Here is an 11,934-nt window from a genome sequence, read left to right on the forward strand (position 1 = left end):
GGGGCCGCACCTCGGCGCGCCCTGGAGCCGCCCGCGCGGCCTCCCGTCTCCGTCAGCCCTGGCGCCGCCGCGGCCGCGGCCCGAGTAGCCGAGCGAGGCGGCGGCTTCGCCCCTCGCCATGGGAGGCAGCCCAGCCCTGGCCTGGGGCCCCTCGCGCCTCCTGCGCCGGCTCCCGCTGCGGCTCTCGGGGCGCCGCCCCCGCCTCACTTCGAAGCCGACATGAAGGGGCCGCGGGGCGACGGCTGGGTCGCCCCCTTCTGCATCCGCCTCAACCACTCCTCCCCGGGCATGTTGGCGCCCGAGCCGTCCGCCGACGCGGGGGGCAACCTCACGCGCCCCGCGGGCCGGGCGGAGGACTGCAGGTCGGTGTCCGTGGCCTTCCCCATCACCATGCTCATCACTGGCTTCGTGGGCAACGCGCTGGCCATGCTGCTGGTGTCGCGCAGCTACCGGCGCCGCGAGAGCAAGCGCAAGAAATCCTTCCTGCTGTGCATCGGCTGCCTGGCGCTCACCGACCTGGTGGGCCAGCTGCTCACCAGCCCCGTGGTCATCGTCGTGTACCTGTCCAAGCAGCGCTGGGAGCAGCTCGACCCGTCGGGCCGGCTCTGCACCTTCTTCGGTCTGACCATGACCGTGTTCGGGCTCTCGTCGCTCTTCATCGCCAGCGCCATGGCCGTCGAGCGGGCGCTGGCCATCCGCGCGCCGCACTGGTACGCCAGCCACATGAAGGCGCGCGCCACCCGCGCCGTGCTGCTCGGCGTGTGGCTGGCGGTGCTCGCCTTCGCCCTGCTGCCCGTGCTGGGCGTGGGCCAGTACAGCGTCCAGTGGCCTGGGACGTGGTGCTTCATCAGCACCGGCCCAGGGGGTAACGCGACTGGCTCGCCGCACGACTGGGGCAACCTTTTCTTCGCCTCCACCTTTGCCTTCCTGGGGCTCTTGGCGCTGACGGTCACCTTTGCCTGTAACCTGGCCACCATTAAGGCCCTGATGTCCCGCTGCCGGGCCAAGGCCACAGCGTCTCAGTCCAGCGCCCAGTGGGGCCGAATCACGACCGAGACGGCGATTCAGCTTATGGGAATCATGTGTGTGCTGTCTGTCTGCTGGTCGCCACTCCTGGTAGGTAGTTCCAGGGTGTGGGGAAGTCAGGGGGAGAGTGAAATGGGACTTCTGAAGTGGCAGCACGGTGGGGGCGGGGGCGCGACTGCCATGGAGAGTCCTTCCTCCTGCGCTGTCCTGGCCGCGGCTTCAGAGTTGAGCCCCTCACCTTCATGGCTGAGCGCCTTCCGAGCGCTGGGGGCGGGTTAGGCACTGGCGGTTCACACGCGGAGCGCACGAGGCGGCCGCACTCTAATCCGGAGGGGAGAGGACACCCAGGTGTGTTTTAGTGCGTGTGCTGAGTTACAGGTTTGTTGTGAGCGCGTTAGGAGCTGAATGGCGATGGCAACTGTAGCCTGATGTTGTTGGGGGTGGGGGGGCAGGTGATTTCCAGAGCGCCCTACCTACAGCCTCGGACACGCTCTGCCTGCACCTTCTGGGTCCACTCTGGACGGGGCAGGGGCGTGGAAGGTGTGTCTTGCTGCGGCAGCCAGCACTTGCACGGCGCTCAGCACCTTAAGAACGGCGCTTTACCCTCCACGAAGTGCTCGATCCAGCAACCAATGAGACCCTGAGCCACGCGCGCGCGTACACAGCTCTGACCAGCAATTGCTGCGTGTCCTTGCGGCAGTCAGACAGAGGCGAGTCAGGACCAGACCTGGGGTGGGAGGTGGGGATTTCTGCACTTCCCAGCCCCCGCACACTGGCGCCCTGCAGGGAAGCGAGTGATATTTCCACATGGTCCTTGTCTAACACCTGCTCTTACCATGGTATTCTGAGGTTTTCTTTTGTGTTACTTTTTTTTAACTAGAAAGTTCTGCGGGTAAGTATGGCTTACTAATTCCCGAGGAAGGCATGTTTATTTAGGCCCCCAGGAGCGCAGTTTAGAACCTGTTGAGGAGGGAGCGAGGTGGTCACTGTCACAAAGTTATAACCAGTTAGTATTGGACCTGGAAATTTATTACACAGTTGTAGAAGACCTCTGAAACACAAGGGCGCAGTCTTCAGAAGCCACCCACATGAGTTTTCTTTTAATTGTGATAAAATGTATAACATAAAATTGACATTTTAACCATTATTGTGTTTACTGCTCAGTGGAATGAATTCCATCCGCATTGTTGTACACCAGATACCGGTGCCCGTAAGGTCTGTGAGCAGTTTAAAACGGTTGTAACTTTGCCAGCGCATGCAGACTTTAGGGACACCCTGTGTAGGGACGAATTGTCTAGTGTGACATCTGCTGCATTTTAACATAGAAATGTAGTCACTTTCTCCTTCCGGCTCTCTCTGGCATTTGACAGGCAGGTATTTGATGATACCTGTGTTTTTAACTGGGAGTACAAGCCTTGGCTCCAAATCAGTGACAAGAATTATGTTGGGACCTAACTGTTCCCAAGTCACCGTATGGTCCCAGTTCTGCATTCCAGGGGCTGGAACTCAGGCTGATGTCATCGCTCTGGCTTATGGAAACCAGCGCCAATTTGAGACTTACAGCATTTGCTTCTATGTTGGAAGACTGGGATGTGTAGGTGGCTAAACAGGAGGGGAGGAAAAGTTCTCAGTAATAAACACTGTGTGTAACAGGTGGCATTCAACGGAACTTTAGAGGCAAACCAAGTATCTAAATGTTTCACAACCCTCATTTGGGTCTCAGAACTTTGAGTTTGCAGTATGGTGTGATTTATATACTAGAAAAAAATGCCGTTAAATCATATGAATAAAATGTTTACCCATATGATGTTGGGTATATGGGTCTTATTAATCAGACTTAAATTTTTTGTCTTTTTTAAAGTCAGAATAAGTATGTACAGTGTTTTTATTTATTAGAAACTTTAATTCTAATACCATGAATGTGGTGGCCTCAGAGAGAAGACCTGTCAATCTTGAGGAAGACTGTATTTGAAACTAGTCTTCCTTAATTTCAGTTAATATCTTCATCCAGAAACTTTTTATCAATTTGTCGCACTTTATCAGACACTGTTAATTCGGTCATCATAGAAAAAATTGAACCTGTGGTCATACCCAAGAGGAGAGATCCGACATAGGGACTTTTTACAGGAACGGCCCTGGCTTTGGTGTTGTGCACCACTGAAATTAAGTCTCTAAATATCTTCCGGAAGATCTGGACACTGCAAAGTTGGAGTTATTTCAAAGGAAAGAAACTGGCAGAACGGCTTTCTTAATAGATTAAGGAATTATAAGAATGAAAACAGAACTTAGTGAATTGAACTTCCAGCCTTACTATTAAAATGAGATTTTTAAGATACGTTTTCTAACAATGGGTAAAATGCAGACTTCCTATTAGCTTTTGTTGAGTTGCATATAGGATCCTAATCCAATTTTCCAACCCCCTTACTTGAAAGGACCCTGAGTATGTCTTACCTTGACTATCATGAGGATCGTAATGTTTGATTTTTGCTACGAAAACTTGGTAGAACAGAAATACCTTAAAAGAAAACATCCCAGTGCTACAAGTTCTCTCTACATAAACACTGACACAGAGGTTTAGATAGGGTGGAAATAGAGGCTTTTTTCTTTTTCTTTTTCCCAGCAACTTTACAAAATACAATATGAGATGTGACATTAAGTGAGAATATGGTGGGAAACCACGTCCTGATAATCACTGCCGCTCCGCTGGAATCAGCCAGGGGACTCGGAAATGCGGTCTGTTTGGCTTATTGTTATTATTATTGTTTCATTTTTTATGAGCCAGGCTCATCAGAGTCCAGTTATTTGACAGGATAGCTAAACTTACAGAAGCAGGAAGAACCTTAGGATTTTGTCTGAAGGAGGCCGGGAGCACATTTTGTCCTACCAAACAGGTAGGATGTGGCTTATCCTGTTGCTATCTTAAAAATAGTAACTACAAAGCTAACTATCAATATCATGAAAAGATGAAAAGTCAGGTATAAGGAACTGTTTCTCATCACCCTTGGAACTAGATAAAAGCAACCTTAGAATATTTTACCTTTAATCTTGAATTGGCAAATTACCTGCGTGGTATCCACAATTATAAACAGAGATGCTTCAATTCAGAAGATATTTTACAATGTATTGTGATTTTTTTAAATTAGAGAATCACTGATATGCCAGGTGTACTGAAAGGTTACCATACATGAGAAAAATAAACTGAAATTATACAGTAGAACCTCTGTAAGTTGACCACCCAAGGGACTGTGCCAACTAGTCAACTAACATACGGAGTTGATCAACATAAGGAACTAGGCCTACTGTGCTGATATGTAAATGTGGTGCGTGTCTGGTCCAGGGAAATTAGGTCAACTTGAGGAGGTGGTCAATGTAGGGAGGTGGTCAACTATAGAGGTTCTACTGTGTTTTATTTTATATTTTTTATTTTATATTCATATGTCAACACATACAGAGATACTTTATAAATATTTTGTGAAATTTTATAATGAATTTTTGTAAATAAAGATATACTTAGCTACAATTTCCCATTTTCCCTAAGTATGTATGTCTGGCGACCTTTGAGATACCCTGTAGTTTGACAACTGAAATTTGTCTTTATTATGCTACATATGGTAGGTGTGTATGATGTTATTTTATGGAAACAATGTTGTTTTCCTGTATATACATGTATTATTCAATAACCTATAAATTTCTGCTATATTTAGGGTGTTGCTTCAGAGAAAATGATTATGCGTGTGAATCTATTGTAGGAAAAAATCTCTAATTTGTTTTTATAGGAGTTGAGATTATTCCGATTTCTTTACCTTTTTTACTTTATTGCAATATATTTTAGACACTGTGGAAGGGATATTAAGTATACTTATTAAAATGAAGGAATGAATTATAATCTGTTAAGAGAAGCAGAATTTGCATGTTTGTGAGTGAAACAATTACAAAACAATGATACAAGATCAGATGTAATTCATCTTGGCTCTGAGAAGAAGGTGGACCCAAATTTGCCAGAAAACTTCCAGGTAGGGGAGAGTTGGCATAACTTAATCTCCTGCTGAGAACCAGTGTGCTCAAAAACCTCTCCATGTGAGGCAGCGCCTGTGGCTCAAAAGAGTAGGGTGCCGGCCCCATATGCCGCAGGTGGTGGGTTCAAACCCAGCCCCAGCCAAAAACTGCAAAAAAAACCCCTCTCCAGATGAGAAGAGAGAGTGTACACTGGAATAATGGGGTTAAGGCTTGAAAATGTTCAGACATGTCCAAGAAAACTGATTTGGGTCGTTAGCCCCTGAATGACAGGATGAGGACTCACTCCTGGGCCAACGGGCAGTAGCATCTCTGTGGTGGGTTTTTGAGTAGGGTGAAGAGTTTTGGGCAGGGGTGTCATGTGTGGGTAGATTTGGGCTGGAGAATGAGGATGGGAGATCAGTTAGGACTTGCTTCCCCACGTCGGCTGGGGCCTCGGGGTGGAAAGAGAAGGAAGGGTGAGTCCGAGAAACAAAAGCAAGAGAGGTCTGCTGTTAGGACGGTGAGTGTCAGGAGGGCCGGAGCCCACAGACAGGGCCTGTCCCCCATGGTAAATGCTTTCCCCTGCGTGAGCTCATTGAATCGAATCCTGGAGATCTGTTCTCTTTGTCATTCAGAGAGAGAACTGAGCATAAATGATATTAGACCTGGATTTCCAAGGCCAGGTATCTTGAGTTTTCCTTTTGTTGTTGTTGTTTATTTTTGTAGCTTGGAGAGGAGCCAGGAACCTAGTTCTAACCATGGCTCTGGGCATGTTCTATATCCTCCTATCTGGAAAGCACAGAAGTAGGACTCATAGATATATAAGGTCTTATTTCATTTATATTATTCTCAATTTCTCTGATTTGGGAGAATAATTCACTTATGGAAATAAGTGAGTAATTATTGAATAATTCACTTATTCTCAATTTCTCTTATTTGGGAGAATAATTCACTTACGGAAATTAAGTGTGAACCCCTTTGGAAAGGGGACTGCCTGGCAAATGTTACATAAAGATGGCTTCCCTTGGGCAACTGGGGCTTTGGACACAGAACATATGGAGTGATGATGGATTATCTAAATGATATATCCAGAAGCCAATATATATAACTTGGAGATTAATGAGATAAAGCAGGGCTAAAAAATGTAGATTTTTAAAATTTTAATTTATCAGGGAGAGCCAAGAATTAAACACTCCTTAAGCCAATGTCTTTGAGGAAAGTCAGATGGTGTGAGGTCTCATCGGCTTTGCTCCTTTGAAAGAGCTGTGAAGGTCAATGACTCAGAGAGAAAAGTTTCCATCAATTCAGCTTTCTGGGAATAACACTCAGGGATCTATGCAGCAAGCATTGTGGCATACAAAGATTCCTCTGGGGCTGCTGAGGGGTGAGTGTGGGGTCCTGGGGATGACCTTTCACTATTCAGTTCTGGCTTTGCATCCAGGAAGTCCTCCCCCAAACTCTTGACATCTGTGTGGCATTTTCACAGCCCACCGTGCTCCACTCGCACCTCACACTCTGCGATCTGCAGCTGTAACATATCAAATTCTGACTTCCCCATTTCCCTCAATCCCTTATCACAGAGATAAGAGACAAGTGTGTATTTCAACTGCTGCCAGGTTTGCTTCCTGAGGGCGATTAGACAGTCTCTCAAGTCCCCCTCTTCCCTAGGAGATGCCAGTTTTCATGGGTGAAAGATGGTAAACGGAAAGGAGCCTAGTTTTTCGTGGGGGTCCCTTATACACATAGCTGGACCCCTAATTATCTGGCAGGATTTTACAGTAAACATGGATAGTCCCTGACTTGACTTTTCAACTATATGATGGTACCAAAGTGATGCATACTCAGCAGAGACTGTACTTTTGATCCTTCCCTAGGCTGCCAACGTGCTGCAGGATGCCCTGGGCGGGGGCAGCACCCAACCAGCTATACAGTCTTGAGGGTCCGCCCTGGGCGGGGGCAGCACCCAGTCAGCTGTACAGTCTTGAGGGTCCAAACCCACATTCTGCAGTGGACTGTGTCAGCAACTCTGGGCTAATGTAAGTGTTCAGAACACTTTTAGGCCAGGCTGGTGTTCAGTAGCTTAGGGAACTCAATGCGTCTTTGACTTACAATATTTTCGATTTATGGTGAGTTTGTCGGCTGTCTCCCCACCGTAAGTCGAGGAGTATCTGTCTGTAATTCGTTCTTAAAGAGAAAAGGCAGCTGGACAGCGTATGGCCTCTATACTGTGAGGGATGTGCCCCCACATGCGTGGAGCTGGCACTACAGGGGACGTGCTCAGGGACTGCTCTCTTCACTGGGAACTCTTCCCTTGCCAGTTTTCAACTTTCCACTTTACTCCACGGCCGTTCAACACTACGTGCTGAGAAGTCAGCCTCTTGGATTGGCTGAGGTCTCCAGTTAGAAGTCACTTCCTTAAGAAGCCTTCCTTGAGCCTCTGCCTGCACGGCTGACCCGTGGGTCCCCCAGTGTACGCCTTTCCCTGTCAGCCTAACTCGCCCTCCGTTGGACATACAGTTAATTGTCTTTCTTCCCTCAGCTCTCCTGAGGTCAAGTACAGAGTAAGTCCTTTTACAATCCAGGAATAGTTCTTCCATATTAGGAATGCCACTCAGATGTTTTACTGGATAATAATGTTGACTTCTTGTGTTCAGATAGAACTTTCCCCCAGGAAACTGGAGGAAAAAAACAAGTAGCGTTTCACAGCTCGATGAGTTATAGTTCACTAGGGGAAAAATATGCTAGAGAATGTAACTTCAAAAAAAGAAGAAGAAGAAAGAAAAACAGTAAACACCTGGGTATACGTTTTCACAGCTGCTGTAATTCATCTCTCCCTCCCTGTGCCGCCATCTCTCCTCGGCATCCTCTCAGCCAGAACCCATTGCCCTGTGCAGCGGCCAGTCAGCTCTCTGCATCTGAAACACGCTGCATTCCATCTCCCACTCCCTTCAACCTGGAGGAGTAGCCACTGCCCGGGTCCTGAAGGCGTGTGTTGCAGATCTGGAAAGCTCTTCCCCGCCACGGCTCTCAGAAGGGGGGACTCACCATCAGAGATACGCGGGCCCCTTCTGCCTGGCGGTCCTTCCTCTGCCCTGGGGTAGAACGTGGACCTGGCCTGTGCCTGCATCCTTCATGGGAGCTCTTTTCCATCAGGGTCTTCTTTCTATTCTCCATCTGCCCAAACTTGTCCTCAGGTAAATGTTGAGTTGAATTAATTATGCATCTAGTTGTCATGCTAGGCCACGTCAGTGTGCACCAGCCCAGAACTGAATTTCCACAAACTTAAGTGAGTCCAGAGTGTGAGGTCTGTAGAGTTGTAAAGTGCCTCACACAGTTTGACCGGGTCCTGACGACACACTCGTCTTATTAGCAGCCTACAGATGGCACGAAGTGTTATCTTCCCTTCCAGGGGCCCTCGCAGGCGCTCTCTGGGCAGCGTTCGTAACAAAGGCATTTCAGTGACTGATCTGGCTACTTATTCAAAATCTATATGTTATTTTAGCAGCGCTGATTGTATAATAGCTATTTGGAGGATCATAAATCTAAAAATTTATGTTGTAATCTTAGCACTCTGGGAGGCCAAAGTGGGTGGATTGCCTGAGCTCAGCAGTTCGAGACCAGCCTGAGCAAGAGCGAGACCCTTTCTCTACTAAAAATAGAAAAACTAGCCAGACGCTGTAGCCAGTGCCTCTGGTCCCAGCTACTCAGGAGGGTGAGGCAAGAGAATCACTGGAGCCCAAGAGTCTGAGGTTGCTGTGAGCTATGATGACACTGTGGCATTCCATCCAGGGTGACAGAGTGAGACCTTCTCAAAAAGAAAATAATAAAATTGCTTAAAAATAAAAAGCAGCATCAGAAATGGAAGACAAGGCTTGATTAGTCACACTTAATTCTGTTAGAAAGAAAGAAAATTAGCTTCTAATTTAGATAAAAGTCATGCAAATAAATCTTCTACCAAATAACATTATTATTTTAAAAATCTTGGTAATACAAAAGCAACAGGTCGCCTTGGAGCTGGGAGCTGATTTATTTCAAGCAATAGTAGAGAAAAATCACATGTAACTGAAAAATATACTTTTCACTAATTATTTGAAATGTCCTGAAAGTAGATTTGATTTGTCTTTTTGTCTCTCTTTATGAGGACATAACAAGTGTCATTTTCTGTGGTCGAGAACATGCTGCTGTTGTGATTCATAAAAATTTGGGAAAAGGAGAATGTTGTTACTGTAGAAAACGATGACAGAGAGATTGTAAAAGGTGAGATGTGGGGGAATTCTCAGGACAGTGAAGTCGAGCGCTAGCTGCCGTCTGGATGCGTGAAGTGTCCCTGATGACTCCGGGCTACCAGCCACATTTGGGCGAGGCCTCCCGGCAGATCACACACCTGCCGCCTTTCTCCACATAGAAGAGCAGCTGAACGGCCAGCTCCTCAGCCAGGAGTCCCAGTGGGGGGTGCGGTGACCCTGCCTTGCGAACACACCTCTCCGTTTCATGGCAGGAGCAAAAGAAAGTTATTGAAGAAGCAGGTGAGGCTCAGAGGAGGCGGGAGACCAGGGTCTGGTCTTGGCTTTGCCACACGAGGGGAGTCACCTTATCTTTCAGGTCTTCCTTTTTCTCCTCAGTGAGATCGAGTGATTAGCAACTGTAGCCTTCCTTTCAGCTCGGCCTTCCTGTGGCACTGGGTAGATAAGGATCCTTGTTAGACGTACTGTCTTAGATGCACAGATGTAAACACTAAGGACGTATTAGGAAGAAACACAGACACACGAATGGGAAAGGAGATCACACATTCTTCATCCAGTTAGTCTCTAAATATTTATTAAGTGCTTATTCTATGCCTGTCACTCTGAGCGCTCTTGTGGTGCGGTGCTGACCAGGGCTGATGCTTGTGGCCATGTGGGTTGAGCAGTCACATAGCCTGAGGGACCCACTCACGTTAAATTCTATTTGAATGACACTCTGTGGATTTGAGCAGTGGGCAGTCTGTGCTGCCTTTTGTGGAAGCCTACTGGTAAACCAACAGGTTCACTATCTCCCTTCATGAAGCCTTCAGTCTACTGAGGTGGGTAGATGCTAGATAACTAGTTGCCCCAATAAGCAAACGCAGCCAGTCTGGTGAGTCTGTGGTTGCTGTGACTGCCACACGGTGCCACTGCTGCAGATCTGCCTGGTTTGAGCAGACGGGCAGTGCTGGCCACTGCCGTGTGAGGCCCAATGGAGCATGCCCTGCCCAAGCTGTGGTGGATCTAGGCTTGGGCCCCATTGTTAGAGAGCACATCGATTCACACCCATGACTCCTGCTGGGTTGTTCAATAAAACCCATTGCATGTTTGATACCTTTCTAGAATATTCTTGGTGAACCTTTACTTACAGGAAATTTGTTGCTTCTCAAAGGGCACAAAGGATTTTCTTAGCACCAAGGATTATCCCAGACTGCTTTCCCCACAGGATTCTTTAAGTTTCTTATAAGAGGACCCTACAAGGTACACATTATCTTCCACTGACAGATGATGAAAGCTGAGAGAAGTTGAGCGAATGCTCAAAGGTGGCAGAGCTGGTAAGTGAACCAGCTGGGATGGAGGTCCTGAGCTCTTGCTGGGTGTGGTGGCTTGTGTGTGTGTCCCAGCTACTCAGGAGGCTGGGGGGTGGTGGCGGGCAGGATTGCTTGAGTTTGTTTGGAAGTTTATTACAGGCAGCAGCTAGATATGATCACACCACTGCACTCCAGCCTGGGCGACACTCTCTAAATAATGAAATGAAGACAAGGAAACCAAAACAGAAAACAAAGGCCAGGGGGCGGGGGTGGGGGTACCTGTGGCCCCGGGGCCACCTGAGGCCTTCTGGATCCTTGAGTGTGCCCTTTTGACCAAGCCTAATTTTACAGAACAAATCCTGTTAATAAGAGTTTTTAATAAATTTGATCTGTGAAGTTTGGATTCAGAAGAGGGGTTGCACTAGGGCACTTGGAGGGCCAAATGTGACCTCGAGGACACAGGTTCCCCACCCTTGCATGGAGTTGGTCTTTATTTAGAAAAATTTTATTGTCCTTCTGTTGATTGAGTCAGCCTGTCTTAACGTTTTCCTTCCACGTTATTGTGGATATTATAGCACTAGTTATGGTGATATTATAGTACTAGTCCTTGGTTTGTACTGAACAATCCTAAATTTATTTTTATTTTATTATTTTTGGATCATGAAGAGGCCACATTTTTTACTGGAGACTTAATCTCTGTGCACTTATCACATTGCATAAATCACTAGGTTAGCGACACTTACATTAGCCGTGCAAACTGATGAGCACTCATATATAAAACTATTGCTCTAGGTTTTGGAGCATTTTGTACCAGGTATGTTAGTGAATGTGACAGACAGAGGAAATCAGTGACTTTAATTGATGAGAATCAGCTTTCTAAAAAAGCGCATGAGATGGAAAATAACCTATCTCTTAAAATTCTTAAAATTCTCTTAAAATTCTTGACCTGTCAAACCCAGAAAGATTAATAACTAAATGACAAAAGGAACACTCTAAAAGAAAAGTTGGTTATAAAAATGTTAGATTCAAATACTAGGATTAAAAATTTTAGCCGTTGGACTTAGGAAGCTGAAAGTACAACACATGTTGGGAATTTTTGAGAAAAAACCTTTATATTCTGCTTCTCAGTTACTACTCTTTCCAGAAGAGTAATTTGCGTTTCTGTGATGTCTCCCTGGTATATATGGTTGTTTCATAATTCTAGAGAAACAAGATGGTAATTGGTATATATGAGTTTTAAAATAAGATTCGGCCCAATAAAACAAGATAATAAGATACATAAAATAAGATAAAACAAATATGATCTCTATCAAATCATGAAGAAATTCTACCAGTATGTTGACCAGATATAGAATCCAGATGTGGGCACATCAGAAGGA

General features: G+C 46.6%; 1 protein-coding gene across 1 annotated transcript in view; it reads left to right on the forward strand.

Moving 5' to 3' along the window:
• Positions 1-39: 39 nt before the first annotated feature.
• The window catches only part of PTGER3 (prostaglandin E receptor 3), a 72,424-nt gene continuing 60,529 nt past the window's right edge, over positions 40-11,934 (forward strand). The window contains exon 1 of the mRNA XM_003784225.3: positions 40-1,116. Within this exon, the coding sequence (XP_003784273.2) occupies positions 220-1,116 (897 nt within the window). The 5' untranslated portion in view covers positions 40-219. The remainder of the gene's footprint in view (positions 1,117-11,934) is intronic.

Source organism: Otolemur garnettii, unplaced genomic scaffold (assembly GCF_000181295.1).
Source record: "Otolemur garnettii isolate 467f Iridium unplaced genomic scaffold, OtoGar3 scaffold00010, whole genome shotgun sequence".
NCBI lineage: Eukaryota > Metazoa > Chordata > Mammalia > Primates > Galagidae > Otolemur > Otolemur garnettii.